Raw genomic sequence first — 21,883 nt, forward strand, 5'->3', positions numbered from 1 at the left:
CTGGAAGAGTAATAATCATGTAAGTTTGTAAAGCATTGATAAAAACCCTAATACATACTAATTAATAACACAATATGCATATATTTAATAAAAAAAATACCAATTTATATGCAGGTCATGCTAGCATGCAATGTACCTGAGCTGCACCTCGTGCCGTGCCTGAAATGTATGTGCATTTCCTGGTACATTGTGCTACTTTTACATGGAATGCATGTTAGATGCACCTACACAAAGGTGAGTGGGAACCTGACTATTTATTCACCCATGACTTGGACTGTCCGCAATAGTTTTTTGTCTGTCCTGCTATGTTTTATCCCACCGACCTTTTACCATTTTTGTTGACCATTTCTGGACTTGTTCTATCTTATCATTATCTTTTTGGGCTTGAGGTCCACAGATCTGGACACATTTTCTGAAATGAGGTCTTACTAAAGCTCTATATAATGGAACCAAACCTCTGTCCTCCTGACTGTGATTGCTTTAGTAATGAAAGGCCTGGCTTTTACACTCAATCAGTGGACTCAATGTTCCGTCACTGACCCATAACGAGAACGCAGCAAAGGACCTTTCCTGATTTTACAAATCTGCATACCAGTTCTGGGTGTGTGACTCAAATGCATCTAATGGGACAGTGAATAGTAATAGGACAGAAATAGCCAGGTTGAATTAGGACTATTAACAATAAGTTCATTAAGTTCAACCAATAAGAAAATCAATAAATAAATACATAGAAAAAACAGCATCTACACAATCCTAAACACACACCTAATCCAGAGGAATAAAAAAAATATATAAAGCATGATCCAATCTGCTCCAGCACAGAAAAAAATAAACATTCTTTCTGAACATAAAGCGGAAAAGCACATGCAACCCTCATCCATTCATCCTCCCCCCACTTTCCATCTTCTCTACTGCTTACTGCCTTCTCATGATTTTTTTTTTGTTGTTATAAAAAATTGTAGTTAAATAGATAAATAGTTTTTCAGAATTGTCAAAATGCATGAGTTTGAAATAATAAATAGGATGTATTACTTCTGATGACAAGACTGCCTCCTGAGATTTTGATATTCAGAGTGGTTTTAGAAGAGGTATAGGCATCCATGTGATCCACACGGCACGAAAATTTGATTTTAGAGCCACACTGGAATCCTTCACTAATCGGTGATCTGGTAATATCTGAACTTTTGGCTCTTCTGAATACAAGAATTGACTTGTTTGCTGAATAATTTCCATCAACCTCACAAATAAATGTTCCTGCAAGACAAAACACAAATCATAAGTTATTTAAGTAAGCAATGATAATAAGGGGATACTGTTTTTTTTTAACTTTGTGTCATTTGGGTATGCTAGGTTTAACCCAAAAATATAATTAAAGTGGAACTAAACAAAAAAAAATTGACCCCTCCAAAACTTTTCTGGATCGGGTCCTGCGCGGGGACAAAAATGGATAACATGATGGCACAGGGCCAATCCAGAAAAGCGTCCAGCGCCACCATCTTCATTCATCTTGTTCCAAGTTCTGCCTACATCACTTGATCTCACACTGAGCAGGTGCAAGATGGGGTGACTTAGCCTAAATGGGAAAAAAAGTGTGCCGACCTCACTGTGCCTGTGCACTGTGCATTGTTCCCCCACTGAAGAAAAAGCTCCTTCTGTACATGACTGATCTTGGAGCAGAAGGTGCAACCAGAAGCCCCCAGCAATGTGTGGCTTGAGTATCTCAAAAGGTTCTGAGCTCTGCTGCGTTGATAAAGACAAAATGGGAGGGACTTCATCCTTTTTTTTTTTTAAAGAAAGGATTTTAATCCCCCCTTCAAAAAAAGAAGGTAGTTTTTACCTTACATAAAAGGGTTGTCTACCCTTTTATGTAAAGTAAAAATTTTGGTTTAGGTTTGTTTTATAGAGCAAAGTAATACATAATATATCCTAACCTTCTTCCCCTTGCTGCTGATCCTTTGCTTTTGTTGCTGGCAATTTACTGCTGTCAAAATGACAGCTGGGATGTGTTTAGGAATGTTTAAAGTCACAGTCCTCATATAAGAAAAAAACAAGGAGCCATAAGCATACAATCATATAAAAGTAATACATTTTTTAACAAATGTGTTTTTACTTTGAGAAAGTACTACTTCTGTAATCTGTGTAGAGGATGCTGGTGGTTTTCATTGGTAATGTATGAATATTTGTGCTGTTTCCAAATCTATCTACTTACCGTTCCAACTTATTGATGTGTTAGCAGATGGAATTGTCAGAGTAGAAGAGCAGGTGCCCGGAATAAAAGTATAGGCATTAGAATTTATCGGGTTGGGCACATTGTCATTGGCGGTGAAATACCAGTTCATACTCTGTACATTTTTAGAGCCACAGTTACATTTTAAAGTGAGATCAGTCCATTCTGAAATACGATCAGAGCTTCCAGTGACGTTAACTTGATCTAAGGAGACAGTAAAACAGAGCTGTAATGGTCATATATGTAGCAAAATCACAACACCAATCCTTACCCAAAATGCTATTCCAGCACAGGAATCTGAAAGTATAAATTGTTCATACCTTTAGGCTAGATTTACTGCTTTTAGGTTCTGTGTCCTTGGAATGCAATGTACACTTAAAACATACAAAAGCCTGTTGATTTGGCCCTTAGACAGACCATCTCCTTGCTTTGCTAGTGTATTGCTGAGAGTGTAAAAAATCAAAGCCTATCTAATTATTTTTTTTGGAAATGTGGATAAAATAGGGAATGTTTAAAACCCCTGTCAGGTTTTATTGCCCTGTTGGAAAGGTTCACTTTTTTATTTACCCTAATAGCCACTATGGAGAGGCACATCACTCCCCTTCCTTCCTCTCACTTCCTTCTCACTTTGACTCATCACTGTCACATGGAGTCAGAAAAACCTAAGCTCAAAGTATGCACTGACTAGAGTGACTTACACTGTAGGGGAACCAAAGAAATGTAAACATGTGCAGTAGTGGAATAGAAAATTAGGGCAAACCTGTAATTTCGAACTGAAGAACAGAGCACAGGTTTTGTACATGCTTCAAGAGCCATAATTACCACCATCAACCAAAGGGAATTTTGGCCTCCTGTGTCTCTCATTAAGGAAACAAAGGAAACTCTTCTAATAGGAGAATGATTATTATACATGCTGATATCCGCTCATTCTACAGGTTGACAGGGCAGTAAATATGCTGTATTTATCACATATCCATGTTGACATGAATCTATGTAGTTCTTTAACATCTATTTTCCACCATGTGTGCCTTGAGCATCAAATATTGCTCACACTTGTGGACAGTCTAATCAAGAAGGTCTAAATTATCTGCAATGTCAACTTTCTGATCCTATCCCATAATACGTACATGGCATTTGATAGGTTACTGCAATGTCCTGCCTCAGAAGAGCTCCTTTTAATGTTGAACAGGTACAGCTGAAGCCAGAGGTTGAAGAACACGACTGAGAAGGTGCCATAATGTTATAAGACTGGCACAGTGATGAGGATTCGGAGATCCCTGTGAAAATAAAAGAATATGGAAGCTCATGTACCATTCAATATCACAGCATTTAAAACACAAAATTGTGTGACATAGGAAATTTAAGAAATAGTACATTTTAATTCCAGGCAAACTGTTTCTAGTAATGTTTCCAAGGTTCTTGAAAACAAATGCATGTAAAAATGATTGTGTTTTTTTAGGCAAAACATTTGCATACATACAAACTGCACTTACCATTACAAGAAAAATAATGCAATACAAAAAAAACAAATATGGACATATGCATGGACTGACTTAGGTACCAAGCAAACAGTGCCGCATCACCACATCCCAGGGTGGAAGCATTCTGGGCATCATACATTCCAGAAGAGGAATAGCACTAGATCAGTGAGTTAGTGAGTTTGCCAAGGACAGTGCCCCATGCAAGGGCAAGTATAGAAGCTAAAGCTGCTTGTTTTTAGGTAAGTGCTGGGCATTACTTATCATTGTTTGTTTTTTTGTTATCTAAGTTGAAATTGTGCATAAAGCTCATTTTTTTTTTCACTTTGTGCAGTTTTGAAAAAACACTAGTGGTTTTCTAAACAGACAATTTATTACAACCTGTTTGCCTTTGGACTATCTCTCTCACTGAAACTTCAACCAAAGCAGAATGCTAAAAAAAAAGCATCTTGTTAAAGAAAACAAAAGCCAGATATTTTTCTTCCCAGTTTGGAATAATTACCAATGATATTTCCACTAGTTTTTTGGCAGGTAAGATTAAATGTCACAGTTCCTTGTTTTGTGCAGCACTGAATAATTGGAACCTTTGTGTTGTCACAGGTGACAGTTGAGTTTAGAGCAGTCAGCTCCATAGTGTTAACTTGTATTGTTGTCTCTGTTGTATAGGTGGAGGAAATCAGGTCTACATTGCATCGGTAGCTGCCTAAAAAAAAAAAAAAAAAAAAAAAAAAAAAGGATAACAAAGGTATTTAAAGTGTAAAAATTATTTGTATTAAACAGTGTTTATATAGTGCCAACATATTATGCAGTGCTGCCCAGAAGAGCTTACAGTTTAAGTTTAATTTATCATTTTCATCTAATGTTCCTCAGATTTATTTATCCTTTCCTGAACCTCTTAATAGTTAAAGGAGAAAGATGCATATTACAACAAGTTTCTATTAACATTACTGAACAGGTATCAGAAGTGAAAAAGGCATAAAGAAATACAGGTAGTCTCTGGGTTACATACGAGATAGGGACTCAATGGTTTGTTAGTGGGAACAGGTACATTATTTTAAAAAAAAAGCAAGACAGATGTTTGTCTCAACATATTATTAGGCATGGTGTCAGTTACTGTATAAAATCCTCACTGTGAATTAATCACAAAGCAAAAAAAGAAAAAATCTTTATGGAGCCTAGACATTTATCAACTTCTGGAGCAAGATGTGCTTTGATATGCAAAAAGAAACTACTGCTAAGTTTGTCTTGGTCATTAAAGAGTTACAAGAGACTGCAGAAAGAGCTCAATCCCCTAAGATCATCCACAACCTCAACTGTGTTTAGCAAAAGATTTCTTCTGCAAGTCATACAAACTACCCCCTTTAAGCCTCCATTCTGCACACAGCAAGCAGGGAAGCCCCGTTTGTATCTAGGAGGCGTCCGTATATCAGATGTCCTTATGTCCTCTGTGGGGTGCTGTATCCCTTAGTCCACATAGGTATCCTGATAAGTTGTAAGAAATTATCTTTAAGGTGGCTCTCCAGAGGCCAAGGTTCGTAGGACTATTCATATCCCAGATAACTGATACATTTATATTGAGGGTAATATTAGTGTGCAAACTCTTGACCATTAGATCCTAGTTCTGGGTGTAGAAATAAACATCAATGAAATAATATGATCTCTTGGGAAGGTAATAAATACTTGAGAGTGTTGGCATTTAGGATTTAAAGCCTGTACAGCAAAACCAATAAATAGATCCTTTAAAAAATTTATAGAAGGACACATCTCCTTTTTAATTATTAAGGATATTCCCTTTAAAACAATAAATTAAACTACTTCTTACCAGAATGATCGATGGAGGATCTGTTTATCGTTAAGGTAGACTGGATACCACTGGCTATGCTGGTCGTAGTGAATGACCAACTGGAACTATTTACTATCTTCTGTGTGCCATTGAAGTACCAGGAAACATCTGAGAAAGTGGTCACATTCACTGTACACGTAAGTGTCACTGTATCATTAAGGAAGATGCTGTTTGGATTCACACTGATGCTGCTCCAGCCTGTGAGGAGAACAATAAAGTATAAGATGGGAAACTGGGCCGACAGATGTTTACCTTCAACACACACATAGGCAATACACTGCTGCCCTTTGTAGGAAGAATCAGCATATATTATAAATAATATATATATATAATATAATATAAAAATGTATTCTTAGTATGGTAGGTAAACAATCAAGCTGAGGTCATTGTTTAAACCTCTTTTCTTTTTAAAAACATACAAACTTGAGAAAACTAAGATTTTTTTCCCCTCAAAATGCTATTTGAAACAGAATCTTGGATTATGCCAGCAGTGCCATGAAGTTGTGATTTTATGTACATGAGTTTGTTACACAATTAACAAGGGGATGTAGCACCATCTACTGGTGGCCACCAATTATGAGTGACCAATCATGACCAACTCAAAAGTACCAACTCCTATAGAAGTGTGATGCATTTCACAGACACTATGGCCCAGGAAAGAGGAAGGGATAAAAAAAAACAGTTATAATCATGTTTGAACAAGTCATGGTTGAACACAAAGCAAATGGAGGCATGTCCTTTGCTGGCCAGTTCAGAGTAGCAGTAGACAGGAATGATGGAAATGCCAATGGAATTTGATATACATGTGACAGAAAAGTAGTTGGACCAATCATTATTCTATAGTACTGTTCTCCTGCCCAAATTAAGTAACATTAATCCTCTGTCAGTAAATAGTGACTGCCAAATGTCCAAGAACAACATCTGCCATCTGGTCCAAATAGATTTATATTTGGGGACAGCATGCCCTACAGATACCAGAGTAATTATGAGGTTCAGGAAAATCCCAATCTTTGCCGACAAACAAACAAATCAGCTGACAATTTATTATGAACTATTAGCAAAGAACAGCCTTCAGCAATCATTTTAAGGAACAAATTAAATAAAAAAAAGTCTTACCTAGAACCACAGTGCTTACAGAACTAGACAGGTTGAGATTGGTGTTAAGGTTGCTTATTAAATCCTTATTGGCCGTAGTTAGTGCATCAGTGGTGGTAGGCTCTGAGACAAGGACATAATCAGCAATAACGCTTCCAGGTCTGAAATCAAACATAAACAATCACAGTGTGCAAAAACTAAGTCCTAAGTCTAAAACCAAGCGCTTTGAGTTTTGAAAAAAATCAGGGAAGAATTATTTATGTATATTTTATAGCTCAATAAAAACAACTTAAAATATTTTTTGTCACCTACAGCAAACAGTTGGGTTAATCTTTGATTAAATGCTTTATAAATAGACCTCTAAGTATCACTTATTCACATTTCTTTTCCATCATCACCATACAGATCAGATGAAGAGGATCTACACTCCCAAGGCAAGGCACTCCCAAGGCAATCTGAAATGCTCAACTGTCAGCCAACATCAATTTCTTTATAATTAAATCCTACAAAGTGCCCCTGATTCATCAAGCCAAATCGTATTATCGATCGCGCAGTCGTATTAGCGATCCGGAATCGTGCGCGATCGCGCTATTCAACAACCGAAAAAGCCGCGCTTATCCGACAGCTTTTTACTCGCGATCTTGTATTAAAAGTCACTAGGAATCCGGCCGGCAGATTCAGGATGCGAGTGTACGCGCGCACTCGAGCCCCGGACCGCGGTAATCCGCGATCGCTGGTCGCGCGTATTATCGCGCTTCCCGCGATCGCGGATTTCAATGATGAATCAGGGGCAGTGTGTTTGAAGGCTACAACAACCCTTTCCAGTCCTCCTACTCACACTAACAAATAACTGCTGTCAAATTCACAGCTTGGTCTTGCTTTGTGATACAGACACTGCACTTTTTTACAAATGCAATACAACATTTATCTGACGTAGCATTTTTCTGTTGTATTTATCTGTAGATAAAAGCCAACAATTGTCCTGTGTATGGTGTAATTTATAGACCTTTTAGTAGATAAATAGAAAAATGAATAAGATAAACTGGTCCAATTATCCCTTATTACCTTAAGAATAATTAACTGAGGAGGGGGATATTTAGTGATAGCCCCAGTCTTTATAAGTACTCATAAGCTTTTCTTACCTGAAACTGGTAACTGTTGCTGATTTGAAGCCAGGAAGTGTTTGATATGTTAAATTAAACTGTAAAACAACAAAATAAATTAAGTTAAATGTAGTTATATGGCCAGGTTTGCCTTGGGACTTTTTCAAACCTGCTGTGTCAAACTGTGTGGCAGGCAGTTTCCCCAATTAATGTTCCAATGAAAACCAAAATTTTCTAGATTTCCCAGTAATTTCTGTAAATTGGTGTAAATTGGTGTAAATGACCACGGGGACAAATTACAAGAACAATTCTCATACCCAGCCACAGAAACCAGACAATAGTTTTCCCCTTTTTATATATAAGAAAAACACATAATGGTCCTTATTTTTTAAAGCTCTCCAAGGCTAGAGAGAATATATTTTCATCAGTGAAGCTGGATGATCCAGAAAACCTGCAATGGATTTCCTAAAAGTCATTGACTATTTGTAAGCAAATGTTTGCAATTCTGGACCAGATCCATTCCAGGTTTGTTGGATCACCAAGTTTCACTGATGAAAGTGTATTATCTCCAGCTTTGAAGAGCTTTATTAAATCCAGGGCAATGTATTAAATCTCTCCGACACTAGAGAAGATAGACTATCAAGGGAGGATCTGGGTTATCTAGCAAACCTGGAATGGAGTTGGTCAAGGATTGACAACGTGTCAAATAATAGGAAATGAATAAAAAATTAGTTCTAGGTTTGTAACTTTAATAAATCAGGCCCATTGATCTAATTTTCCATTTAAAAGACCATTATTTAGGTAAACTTAAAAAAAAATAGTGAAGACAATCTAAAGCCAAAACTTTTTAGATATGTTAAAACTTTTGCTGACTGTATCTTGTTGGATTTTCCTTCATTTCCTGTCGCAGCAGAGAAAAGTGAGATGATCTCTAGAAAATCTCTAGATTTTCCTTATTCGACTGTCACCAAAATAAATGTTTCTGTTGGAAAATGTGTCCTCTCTTTTCATTCTAGTGGCAGCCAAAGGTTTTTTTGGTAAGAAGAAAGAAGAAAGAATATTAAGACATTATATCACTTGTATATTGAAAACATACCTGAACTTCCAATTTAGATTTTAAATCTTTGTAATTGGTTGAGGATGGATTTTGTAAGTCGGACGTAAAATTGGTCAACAATTTGAGGCTCAGGTTTATCTCCACTGTAAACAAAGCATACAATATGTCAAACAGGGCACATAAGGAAAATACAGAATATTGCGGCCATATCAATTAAAAACTGAACTCATAATTTTATGCCCCTTATTGCAGAATAAAGGGTATTTGTTGAAGTTGATGAGGGCTGAAGTACTACAAAGTAGTGACTTAATTTTAAAGGGACCGAGCAAAGCTAAAGATGTGTATAAAGCCAACACATAACGAAGGGTCAAAATCTAGGTAATGGACTTGGCATACAGTATGCAGAATTGTGAAGAGGCAGCTTTTAAGTAACTTTATAGCTGCCATAGGTGACTATTTGTGGTTTCTTGGTTGTGATGGTGATTCGTTATTTAAGCGAGAATAAGGATCTAGGAACTAAAGTCTCAGCTGTAATCTGCAAATCTTCTACAGGGGCATTGACTCTATTGCAGACAGCAAACTCATCTCACATCAGATTTCCTTTTAAATTAAAGTCAGTGTATTTGTAAACTAAAATTCATTAATCAGTATTGGCATAATGATAGCTCCACGGCTAGCTTTTCAGCACTAGGGTTCCAGGTTTAAATCTTGGCCAGTACACTATTGGCATGGAGCTAGTATGTTCACCCTGTGTGTTTGCTCCCACATCCGAAAACAGGCAGGTTGGCCAATTGGCTTCTTCCCAGAAAATTGGCCTTAGACTATGGTAATAATGGTGGGGATATTACACTATGAGCCCCTCTGAGGGATAGTAGTAACATGACTATGGACTTTGTAAAGTTCTATTAATACAAGATAATATTAATAATATTATTGACAAATTCCAATATGTTCAAAAGATAACCAGTTACAACTGGCCTTATAGAAGTACCTGAATCATAATTATTACAAAACAATTTTGTCTACTGAAAGATATATATATATATATATATTTATATATATATATATATATATATATATATATATACATACACATACATACACATCTGAGCATCTTGAGCTGAACACAAGGCTTGACATTTTTTGACAACTGCTTGTCTATGGAAGCAACTGTTGGACCTTTGTCTCTCCTAACCTTTTATTTGCATTCTGTGAGTATTTTCTTCTTGCAGGCACATATGGAAATATGGACATGTGACTTGAATAATACACTAATTGAACTTTTGAAAACCTTTAATTGTAAGACAGACTTTGTGTCCTGCTGATGTTAGATACCACACACACATTCTGATGGTTTCATACCGGTTTGGGCTTGGCAGTATTGAGTGGGAAATGTTGTGCCCTTAATGCAGCTACAGTTGTTGATACCGGGACATGGGGTGTAGGTGGTACACACATCAGTTGACCATGTATATCCACTTTCACAGGTACACTGCACTTCTGATCCTGTTTGGTTACAAGCTGGGGAGAAATAAAGGAAGATTGAGATTTATTACATGATACATATCTTATAGACAATACAGCAAACATGGAAGCATGAACTCTTGACCAAAGGATTCGTCGATACCCATCCCTCTAGGTACTCAAATAGAGACACTGACTGCATGACGTTAGATTTAAATTGGCCACAGCAGCCTTTTATTAAACAATCAATGAATAACAATAACTAATAACCAATTAAAACATATATTCAAAGAAGTATTGAAAAGAGAGGTTCTTTGGGTGTCTACTGATGGTAACACATAACTCAGCACCACCCTTGTCCCCACCCGCACCACCACCAGCTGTAGGACATAGGTGGAACTAACCTCAGCTAACAATAAGGGAGCCACCTGATGAGCCATTACAAGAAGAAAATACTAACAAAACCTAAATACTAAAGTAATACTAAATACCCAGAAACAGGTAGCATAACTTTGCCCTCTAGTTACCTTTTCCTGAATAAACTTTCCAACACTCTAATCAATCCACCCCTTGTGGCTTTTTTATCACTTTCATTCCTGTTCCTCACTTAATCCCATACCCCCTATGCCGATTTTCTCCTCCCGAGTTAGCTTTCAATACAGGATTATTATGGACAAGTAACTAATTCTAGAGAATTTAGGGTGCTCACATGGAGAACAACAAGCTGTCATAAAAGTGAACCAATGCAATTTAGTTCATCATATTTTTGGTCTATAAAGGTTGGTACAATAATTTAAAGACATTAGTCCACACCAGCCCCAAGGGGGATGTTCAATATATACATTTTACACATAATAATAAAAGTTGTTCAATATTATTTTTATTTGTGTTTATCATTTCCTTATCAAGCAAACTTTGAAATTGATAAATAATTGATTTTTGTCCAGGTTCAGTTTAAAGCCACAGCTTTGTACGGTCTGTTTCTGCAGTTGTAAACAGCTGTAAAAGCTGCCAGGGTGAACCCAATTTTTATTATGACCTATCCCTCTTTTCCAGCTGGAGACAGAACTGTTTGGCAAACCACTTAAACACAGAGCAATGAAAAATATAACAGTAATGATGTGCTTACTCTTCCACACCTATTACATATTCAGCAAGCTTTGAATACACTTTATAATAAACAATATAAACAAAATAACAAATAAACTAAAAAAAGATTATGTTTTTAGGGGACAAAATTTCCCAAAAGCTATTTATCATTCATTTTACCTTAATATGAACTTACCTGTGGTTACCTTGATGCTTGTGATATTTGTGTCCCCACTACCCAGTGGCAAGGGGTAAGTCAGTGAGTTGGTAAGGTACTGTTTTATCTGTGCAGCCATTGAGGGGTCGGGAAAACTGATCTCAACATCCATAACATACTCCGTTGCTAAAAGTAGAGAAAAATGTCAATGTACGGTTCACAAATGTATAAGTGCCTCCTATCTTTCATACCAAAAGTAATATAAATGAACTTAATAGGAATAGCTAAACCCAAAGCCATAAAATGTATTAAAACACAGCCTACAAATCCATAGGGCTAAATTCATTTTCATTTTTAGACTTTGGTCCTTTATTTTAACTTGGTAATTCTACAAACACCCTTCCCCTCCCTGGATGGCTATGCTCACCCCTACAGTGCATCTTTGGAGGCAACCATAGATGTCACCTGGCTGGATTTCAAATATGTCTACCTTTGTTCATCTTGTTTATATGGAGGCTGATGGGAACAAAAAACATTTTTTTTTACTCTTGCTTAAAGGAAGTGACAAGGACACTGCATTTCTGGCAACATCAATAGATATTTCTTGTACTTGCTGGAAACGTTCTGAACGTAAAATATAATTTAGCAACCACCTAGAGACTGGTAAACTGCCATATTTTAAATATATATATATATATATACACACAGTATATATTACGGTTATTTATTAAGGTTACCTCCATCAATAGGAAGTGTTCAGGCCCCATAGCATATACATGATATTTCATGGGAATTACATCCAACTTAATTAACAACTTAGGGTATTGCCAACTTATAGCTTATTGCCAAGTTTATGAACAAATGTAAACATCCCAGCTAATTGTTTGCACTGCCAGATGCTTTGTGAATGGTACTTGTTTGGGTTGGTACCACCCCTAGCAACCAGTAGCCAATAGGGGGCATTGTCTTTTGTATACTGGGGGCTGGGTTTTTAATGTTTACAGTGGGAACAGTTTTCATTTGCTGGTGGTTGCTAGATGCGGCACCCTAATAACTAAATAGGGACGCTGCGTGGCTCCCACCTGGATTCTAACTTCATGTTTGTCCAGATGGGTTCACAGCAAATATTTTAGAGCATTCCTTGAAACAAACCAAACCCAAGTGTGCTTGCCCCTCACTATATATGGTTAATATATATTTAAATACATATTTATAAACGTTGATTTACTTATTGCTGAAATGCTGTTTTACCAAGTGCTTTACAGACAACAAAAGACTGTTGACATCAGTCCTTACCCAGGATCGCACAAGTCCCTATTACCTTCATGAGTATTAGCCTCAGCTTGATCTGTTGCCATTTTGCCTAGTAATATGTTGTAGAACACATACAGGAATCCCATAAAAACAACCCATGGATAATGGTGCAGGTATCCATAGAAACCAATAGGAACCCTTCGATCAGTGATCGGACCTCAGGAGAAATAAATCTTTAGACCGGAGGAGGTCATGTCCTGTTGGCCTTGAGCTCCTGCTGTCTGTCCTGCCCAGCTCTATAATCTCCCATTGCTAATTTCTGCCAAGTGCAGTCAATTTGGGATATTTACATTGTAAACTCAACATCCTCCGCCAATATTTGTTTTGTGGCTGAGCCACTAATTTAATTTTCTATTTGGTATGTTTACTTGTGACGCTCCGAGTACATTCAGGAAGGTACAGAAATATAAAGACTATTTTATTAAAGACCTTAAGTGTCATAGAGTCAGCTGATCATTTTTTAGTAGTACTTTGTGGCTCAAAAAGATGGGTGATCTTTTTCATTGTGGCATTCTTCTATCGGGCTGTCCCATACCAAATCTCTATTGTTAATAGTTACACTTATCTTCTGAATGTCTCTGAATCTCAGCTTTGTAAAATAGTGACTTGTGTGTTCCCTGATTCCAACCTCCTCCCCTCCTGCTCCGCTTCCACACACTGCAAAATGAAGAGGATTTGGGATTTCTTTGTAAAGCTTCATTCCAGTTGGCTATGGAAGCATTCAGCACCTGTGGTTGGAGCAACTGAATGGATTTACAGTTCAAGCATTGTGTTCAAAACAAACTGTTGATGAACACAGAAGAGTCTACTGGGAAGAAAGTTAGTTAGGTAGCATTTATTTTAGGTTCTCTTTTTTCTAAACCACTGGGTCTAATGATACAAATGCATAAATGATGGGGACTTGATTGTATTGCATTAAAACTAAAATATAGTTGTTCCCCTATATATTCCATCATCTTCAGGTAGGTAGTATAATGAAAAATGCAGAATAAAAAGCTATGTTTCTTGTTAAACCCCTATTGTGTTGGCCTTTATGGAAATGTGACCATTGTCTTGAGTCTATTACATATGGGCCAATCCAGTGTTCTCCCCAGACCTTTTTAGTTAGGCGCACAACCTGGAACTTTTTAGTAACCACCAGGTTGTTTTTGGGTGGCTACTAAAAAGTTAGGGCCTCCTTAAAAAAAATTTGGGGAGAACACACTTATTTGATAAAATTCTAAAGCCAAGGACAGCTCGCCATCTGACATTTTCAGAAGGTTAGCAGTGGCAGCCCAACACTTGTCTTATGATAGGTTTTCTTTAATATGATTGTACAAATGCTGCAGTTATTAGAGTGACAGATTGACACAACAAAACTATTCATTATTATAATAACAATAATTCTTCTTACGAGTACGAGGAGAAGCTCGTTTATGTCTTGACAAACTTGTGTGCTGGATTGGGTCAGACTCTGTTCCGTGATCTCCATGCCCCTAAAAGAAAACATAATATATTATATACTGGTAGTATGAGTCTACAATTCCTGCTCTCAAGTGCTCTGATTGGTTTTACACTACAGGTAACAGTAGGAACGAAGCAGTGGAATGGAGGAACCACAGCATTCCGCAAGGGATCAGGCCTCTACGCACTGGGATGCTTTAGGTATCCATCTGTAGCTCTTTCTGGGGAATTGATTCACCTTTCACTGGAAAACCAGTAACATGGGCTTTTATAGGGTACATTGTTTGCATTACTCTTGTAGTGGGGTCACTTTGACTTAACCAAACCCCCCTACGCTTAACCTACATAACTCTACATATTAAAACCAGCCATAACTCTAAAATAGAAAAACTATCACAATGAAAATTGTATCTATCATGCCAACAATAACACCAATACAATGACAATTCCACACTCCAAGCAAATATATTATATACTACAACAAGTACAAACATTATAAGCACAACTTTAGGTAACTGATGCTCAAGGTTGTCACAGACACACCCTCTGTGTGGTGTGATCATGGCTCACAGTACTCCCGGGATAAGTATCCTTCATACATTGTTACTTGACCCTTGTTCAATCCAAGAGAAAGGGAAGTTTTCCATTGCTGGCAAAGAAGAAGGACCCATGACATCACCAGACTGGTTTGAAAAAAAATCAAGCTGGGCAGTGGAAAGTTGGAGTTCTGCCAGTAAACAAAGTGCAAAAAATTGTAAAAAAAAAAACCAAGCCAAAAGCTACAAATTATAGAAATCTAAAATGCCAGAATGTGATCCACCTTGTCATCACGAACACTGCTTTTAGACAGAGTTAATCTTTAGGACACATTCACATAAAGCCTTACAGTTAGATGCCAAAACCATGAAGATCTTCGTTGTCAACCTGATGTAAGAAAAAAATTGTATATTTTTTTACAGAAACGTTAGGATTTTCAGACCTCCAGAGTACCAGAAAAATGTATCCAACAGACACTACATGCTACACTTTTGGGTTCACTCGAAAAACTTGAAGTTAGAAAAACGGCAAACCAAAAAATTCTGGTCATCTCCAACCACCAATATTGCAGTCATTTACCTTATGTCCAAAAAAAGCTTTCTGGACAAGACATAAAACTATATCATGAACAACTATTTCTCCCTGCCTATGGATATCCTTAAACGGTAACACATTTAAAGTTTTAAGACTAGAATTTACTCCTCCATGTTTTCCTTGCTTTTTGGTGGGCACAACAGTTGGCTCAGTGGCTAGCACTTTTACCTTTGCAGTGCTTGGTCCCAGGACACAGCCAGGACACTATCTGCAAGGAAATTGTATATTCTCCCCGTGTTTGCGTGGGTTTTCTCCCAAAACACATGCATTTAGGAAAATTGGCTTCCCTTCAGAATTGGCATTAGACTGTGGTAATGACATATGACTAGGGGAATAGGGTTTTTAAATTGTGAGCTCCTTTGAGGGACTGCTAGTAACATGACTTTAACTATAGACTTTGTAAATTGCTGCTTAACATGTCAGTGCTAAATAAATACAAGTAAAATAAACTGGTAACCAGTTATTCCCTTGCCAAGGATTTTGGACAAATAGTCTGATCAGTATTAAAAAAAAGAGAACTTATTACATTAATCACAGTTTTGTAAGTAACTTTTCATTACTTTAGTACTTTTGTTTTATAATAGTTTTACATTTACAGGAAACAACTTGTATTTCAGCTTTTCTTAGTTTCATGGTCACCTTTTTGCTCTTTCAGTCTTTCCCAGGAATAGAAGTCATGCAATAATTTTGATAATTGCTTTCCACTGCTGTCTAATGACCATAATTTCAGAACTGCTCTGGGGCACAAGGAAAAAAAGCATGAAATCAGTTGGAGGTAATGGAAAATACCTGTTTGTACCTGTCATGTCCTCAGAACTGAACAGGGTGACAGGATTGTGTATTTGCACATATTTCAGGGTTCCTGTAGGCACATGTGATGACCTGAAGATAAATACAACTTAGTAGAAGAGGTTAGCTCTTATCTACTATCTTGGCAGTGAACAGAAACTAGCCTGGAAGGCTGCCACATGTAACTGATGTTATCTTGTCTTTCCTATCATGGATTGTAAAGAATAATTTCAACTTTCACCTTTTTCACTTTTTATTTTAGAATTTTCAATAAACTATAATTTATTGCTATTAAAATGTAAAATGTCAAGAGCAATTTCATTGAGTCAAACTCAATTTACCATCAGGCCTGGATTTGTACTCTTTTCCCCCCTAGCAGGGGTCAGTAAGAGAGAGTGGCCATGATGATGGTGGAAGGTCATTGGTGGGAGGCATGATGGTTGTAAGCAGAACAGCCCAATGTTAAGCACTTGTATGTATTAAAATGATAATGTTACAGCCACGATAGCAGTACAAATTTCACCCTAGTGGTCATGGTACCCATGGACACAGTCCAGGTGGCCTTGTGAAAAATATGACTTTGTTTACCCTTATACCACAAAATTCATATTCATGTTTTAGGAGCAGCAGAGGATTCATTTTCAAAAGCAAGCTACTGACAGCAATGAAAAGCAGAAACAACCAATATATACAGAGAGGAAACCAACAACCCACAGAAACCTCATAATCAGGGACACTTTTAGACAAAGCAGGGAAAATATGAAGAGGGCTCCAAATACACAGCACCAGCGTTCTGTTTCTTGCACCACCTGCCATTGTGCTTATTGGGATCCTGGAGAAGATGGGGGATACTAGGCCACTGCCCAGGTTTGCTGCCAAAACCAGCTCTGCCCATAATAACATCACAATGGCCTTATAGTTCCACAAAAATAGTGCAAAATATAAATAAGTCATACAGATACAGAGAATAAAAAAGTGCAAAGTGCATAATCCATTTAAATGAGGAACAAAAGTGTGATACGGATTAAGCTCTTTGCACTTTTTCATTTCTGGATCTATTTATTACAGAGCTGTGTTCTCTAAAATCGATCATGATGCTAGAAGCTTTTTATGTACAAAGCCCTAGAGTTAGACATTGTGCTAGTCAGTGTTAAGCTTTGCCCAGTTCTAGAACTAAAGATTTTTATTGATCATTTCAGGACCTCTACTGCCCACTGAGCTTCTGGTAATAAATGTTTAGGGGACGAGAGTAGTGCTTAGTGCTGACTTTGACAGCAGTCTATTCCCAGGGCCAGATTTATACTTTTTGCTCCCCTAGGCCAGCTAGATTGTGCCCCCCCCCCATCTCACCAATAACAGCCTTTGACCTTGACAAACCATGGAAGCTGTTTTACATGAAGAGAGCAAAAGGAGAGAGAGAGGTTGAGAAAGGAAGCGAGATATAGGGAGGGAGAGTGGATAGAGAGAAATAGGGCAGAAAGAGCAGAAGGGTAGAGAGGGTGGTGGGAGACACAAAGGGTAAGAAGAGGGAGGATGGAAAGAGGGTGAGGGGAGAGAAGAGAGAGGGAGAGAGGAGAACTGGTGGTGGGATAGAGGTGAGCTGGGGATAGAAGAGAGGAGGTAGGGTAAAAGGAGAGAGAAAGGAATAGCAGATACAGAGGAAGACAGCACAGAGAACAGGGGATGCCGCCTCCTAGTAGCCATACAACCCTAGCCCTATCTATACCCTATATACAACTGGGGCCTGAAATCCAGGAATTTCACAAGGAATGAACTGGACATTATCACAGGCCATTGATGACATTACAGCATGGCTGCATTTCAACAACACCAGTAAATAAAGCAGTTTGTAGGTACTGATAGGTTCACGTAATTGGAGAATATAGATCCAAATAACTAGGCCTGCTGAATTATTAGTTACTGTGAATTAGACATTGCCCACAATTCAACACCACAATTTTCTCATCTCCATATGGATATTCACACATCTAAAACTGGTATAAGCCTGTAGCAAAGTTTGAAATACATGGGCCACTGAGAAGGTAGGTATGCATTGTTTTCTTTTAAAAAAAGTGACTTTATATCAAGACTGTCATACTATTGAAATTAAATGAATCCTGGTAATAAATAAAATCCATAGCCATTCTGCTATTCAATTATGGTTAATTCAGCATTTACCATCATTTTAATACAGTGTGTGCCTTCATTATTATTACACAGTATTTATAAAGCATCATCATTACACAGCGCTGTACAAGTCAATAGTCATGTCACTAGCTGTTCCTCAGAGGAGCCCACAATCTAAAGTCTCTACCATAGTCATATGTCTTTAATACACTCTAAAGTGAATTTTGGGGGGTAGCTCACTAACTTAACCTTTTTGGGATGTGGGTGGAAACTACAAACATGGGAAGAACCTGAAAACTCCATGTAGATAGTGCCCTGGCAAGATTTGAATCTGGGATCTAGTGCTGCAACGGCCAGAGCACTAACCTCTGAGCCACCATGTTGCCTGAAAGAGAGAGAAGAAGAGTGGGAGGAAGAGTGGGAGGAAGAGTGGAAGGGTAGAGAGGGAGAGTGGGAGGGAGGGAGAGTGGAAGGTAGGAGAGACAAAAAGGTAAAGAGAGGGGATAGGAAGGCGAGGCAGGGGAGAGAAGAGAGGGATCGGGAGAGAGGAGAGCTGGTGGTGGGAGAGAGGAGGGAGGCTGAGATGATAGAGAAAGGGAAAGCTTTTACCAACATTTTCAATATGGTGCATGCCTTCATGGAAGAGGGGGGGGGGGGAAGGGATAGTGGAAAAAGAGGAAGAGGGCAGAGGGAGTGGAAGGGTAGAGAGGTGGAGGTCATGTAAACCTATGTACAAGAAGAAATGTGTCAAATGGTTGGAGATAACAATATCTACTGGTGTAATAAAACAATCCCTTTAAATTACTTATATTCTATACCTTATTCCAACCTCACAATTATAGGATAGCTTAGCATGTATTTTTAATGGTATGATGGGCTCAATTTTTTTCACTTTCAGTGATCAGAGCTCAGCCTCTGCAGAGGACCTAACCATGATTTCATCTCAGATCAGAAAGATAGACGTATAAAAGGAGAATAGAAAAAAGCTAGAGATTGTACCTACAAGCTTGCTTAATATTCCTGCATATATCAAAAAGCATCTAAACAACCAAAGCAAAGCCTAAATACTCCAACACACAGTCCCAGCTCCTGCAACTCACCTCTTTACTTTATAAAGTCCTTAGGCAGCATAAGAAGAAAAAAGAGAAACATGTAAACCGGATGTTATTTTTGTTATACCTGTAGTCTAATCCCCACATTATAATTAAGTAAATACTTTAAAAATTGTGCAGACAATTATGACAACTGAAAAATTCTGAAAGAAAGCGAAGCATTCAATGTAAATGTCACCTGAGACGCAAGGCAACCTGGTTCCCTTTCAAGTTGGAGGTGTTTTATAAACCCTATAATAGAATTCACCACTGTTGGGGGTCCACCTATGAAATATTTGCCCCTGTCTCACCCATTTCTAACATTATCCCCGTTTACAGGTGCTCTTTAAAGGAGGAACTCATTTGCACAGGGTATGACTATACATGATATAATGTTAACAATTTCAAGGATCGTAGAAACAAATTCAGAACAATGGATCAACATCTGTTTTCGGACCACACAAAAAAAATATTCCTGAAACTCAACTTTCCGTTTTTCCTAAACGTTTTAATTACTGCAGGATGTCTTATGGTTATATGAGATATGTATTCTAGACCAAACACCGTGGATAAGCAATTATTTATGTCATAAATCTCATTGCCATATATAGGAAAATGTGGACTCTGAGGTTTTGAGTCTAAAGTGAGCCAAGTAAGCAATTGGATTTGATTAAATTAGCTACTACGAAGAGGGCAGGAAAATAGTTGTAAGTCTGACATTCTTTTGCAAAAGCATTTAGTCATAGATCAAAACAGTCTGAAGTCTCTGTGATTACATTCAATGTAGCCAATATGTAGATGTCACCTCCATCATTGGCTGAATATGGGGTTTATTCAGCCATAAATCAAAGATACAGATGTAACCTTGTACTAGACGTAAGCAAGTTCTTAATGGACCAGTATATGAACATTTCAGTTGGTAGAAGTTTGTTCTACTCATCTGTTCAATTCCAGCCCTATGGGTGGCAATAGGTGAGACGCTACATGTAAATCACTACACTTCCAAACTTAGCCAAAGGGTGTCTGACCAGGCCCAGAAGGTAAAGGGTGAGACCTAAGTTGAAATGTGTGTATACCTTTACCTGGATCTGTTAATTGTTTGTGCAGATTATATTAACACTTGGAGGGTCATGGTGAAGGAAGAAGAACATTCAGTGTTGATTCTTGACACTTACCAAAAGAGACAGCAACTGTGAGAAGCCCCATGGTTCAAGCGTCCCTTCAGTCAACGTCACCCCAGACGTCATCAGCGTCAGGATAAATATCCATACAAAACGCATTTTGTGCCTCATGCCACAAATCTAAAACACAACAGAAAAATAATTGGTTTTCATGAAAAATATTCTTTGGCTTTCATCGTTAGTTAAAGTGCATCTAAAGCCAAATCTTAGAATAAGAAACCATTATTCCCCTATATGTCCCATTGGGTGATTTATTCCAAAATCAAAGGAACTCACTCCCCTTGTTGTGTTACAACTGAATTTCCTATTAGTTTCTCTCCTGGTGACAGGTAGACTTTAGGCATTATAATAACTTCAGCTTGTAGTAGTGGTTATTACATTCTACAGTATTACAATACAACATGACTCACATAGTAGTTAATGGTTCACAAAAGAATACTACATGTTTGATTTGCTATAACAATCAATATCTGTAGCCATGTTATTTTCAGGTCTTGATGGCTCTTAAAGAGATAATGGTGACTGTTTTGACAAATAATGCAAATACACCTGTGTTATAACAACCTAAACACAATCTGCCATAGTAGACTTTGGTACCAAAAACAGAAACTAATGTAGGTACAATATATAGTGCTTGAGCATGATTGAAGAACCCTTAATAGCTTTGCCAGTACCACCAAATGACCATTGATTCTGGCAGCCAATGTTCTGGTATTTGGCTATGAACCGGTGAATGTGCCAATCAAAGCTGTCAGTGTAATCTAAAAGTCAGTAAATAAGCTTTGTAACATAACATACATTTTAGGTTTCTCTGTTGAGAATCTTCAAACCCACCCAAAGCTCTATCCACTGGCTAGACAAGGTTAATCCGAAATGTTCATAAGCAATATTTATTATATATCTAAAATATGAAAAAAATGTAAAGCATCTTTAGGTTTTCACCATATTAAATGAATAAAGAAAGTGTATGACAAGCATGCTGTATTCACTTTCAGCAAAAAGTCTGAGCCATTTTTATCACACCTTGACATAGGCGCCAATAAGAAGACAGGTTTCTTCATCTCACACTGCTGATCTATAAGATGTCAGGACATTCCAAGGCCACACAGATATCATATAAACGAAAGATCAGAGCAATGTATACAGCATCTCCCCGAAGTGTGACTTTAATCTCTAAAGGCTGATCTGTGATGGTCAAGACAGCTCATTACACCACGCCTGACTTTCAGTTTTTTTCTGAAATCAGCAGTGCAGCACATGAGAAGTGAGCTATATATACTGCTATATAAATATA

At 37.7% G+C, this 21,883-nt stretch overlaps 1 protein-coding gene across 2 annotated transcripts in view; it reads right to left on the reverse strand.

Annotated features, from left to right (window-relative positions):
* Positions 1–21,883, reverse strand: part of LOC140328094 (adhesion G protein-coupled receptor F5-like) — a 96,310-nt gene that overhangs the window by 12,942 nt on the left and 61,485 nt on the right. For both annotated transcript variants that reach the window (XM_072407433.1, XM_072407434.1), the window contains exons 2-13: positions 20,584–20,709; positions 14,221–14,302; positions 11,553–11,699; positions 10,166–10,324; positions 8,843–8,946; positions 7,786–7,844; positions 6,665–6,804; positions 5,528–5,746; positions 4,208–4,408; positions 3,355–3,504; positions 2,210–2,431; positions 1,033–1,254 (exon numbers count right to left, since the gene is read on the reverse strand). In XM_072407433.1, the coding sequence (XP_072263534.1) occupies positions 1,033–1,254; positions 2,210–2,431; positions 3,355–3,504; positions 4,208–4,408; positions 5,528–5,746; positions 6,665–6,804; positions 7,786–7,844; positions 8,843–8,946; positions 10,166–10,324; positions 11,553–11,699; positions 14,221–14,302; positions 20,584–20,700 (1,822 nt within the window). In that variant the 5' untranslated portion in view covers positions 20,701–20,709. The remainder of the gene's footprint in view (positions 1–1,032; positions 1,255–2,209; positions 2,432–3,354; positions 3,505–4,207; positions 4,409–5,527; positions 5,747–6,664; positions 6,805–7,785; positions 7,845–8,842; positions 8,947–10,165; positions 10,325–11,552; positions 11,700–14,220; positions 14,303–20,583; positions 20,710–21,883) is intronic.

The sequence above is a fragment of the Pyxicephalus adspersus genome, chromosome 4 (genome assembly GCF_032062135.1).
Source record: "Pyxicephalus adspersus chromosome 4, UCB_Pads_2.0, whole genome shotgun sequence".
NCBI lineage: Eukaryota > Metazoa > Chordata > Amphibia > Anura > Pyxicephalidae > Pyxicephalus > Pyxicephalus adspersus.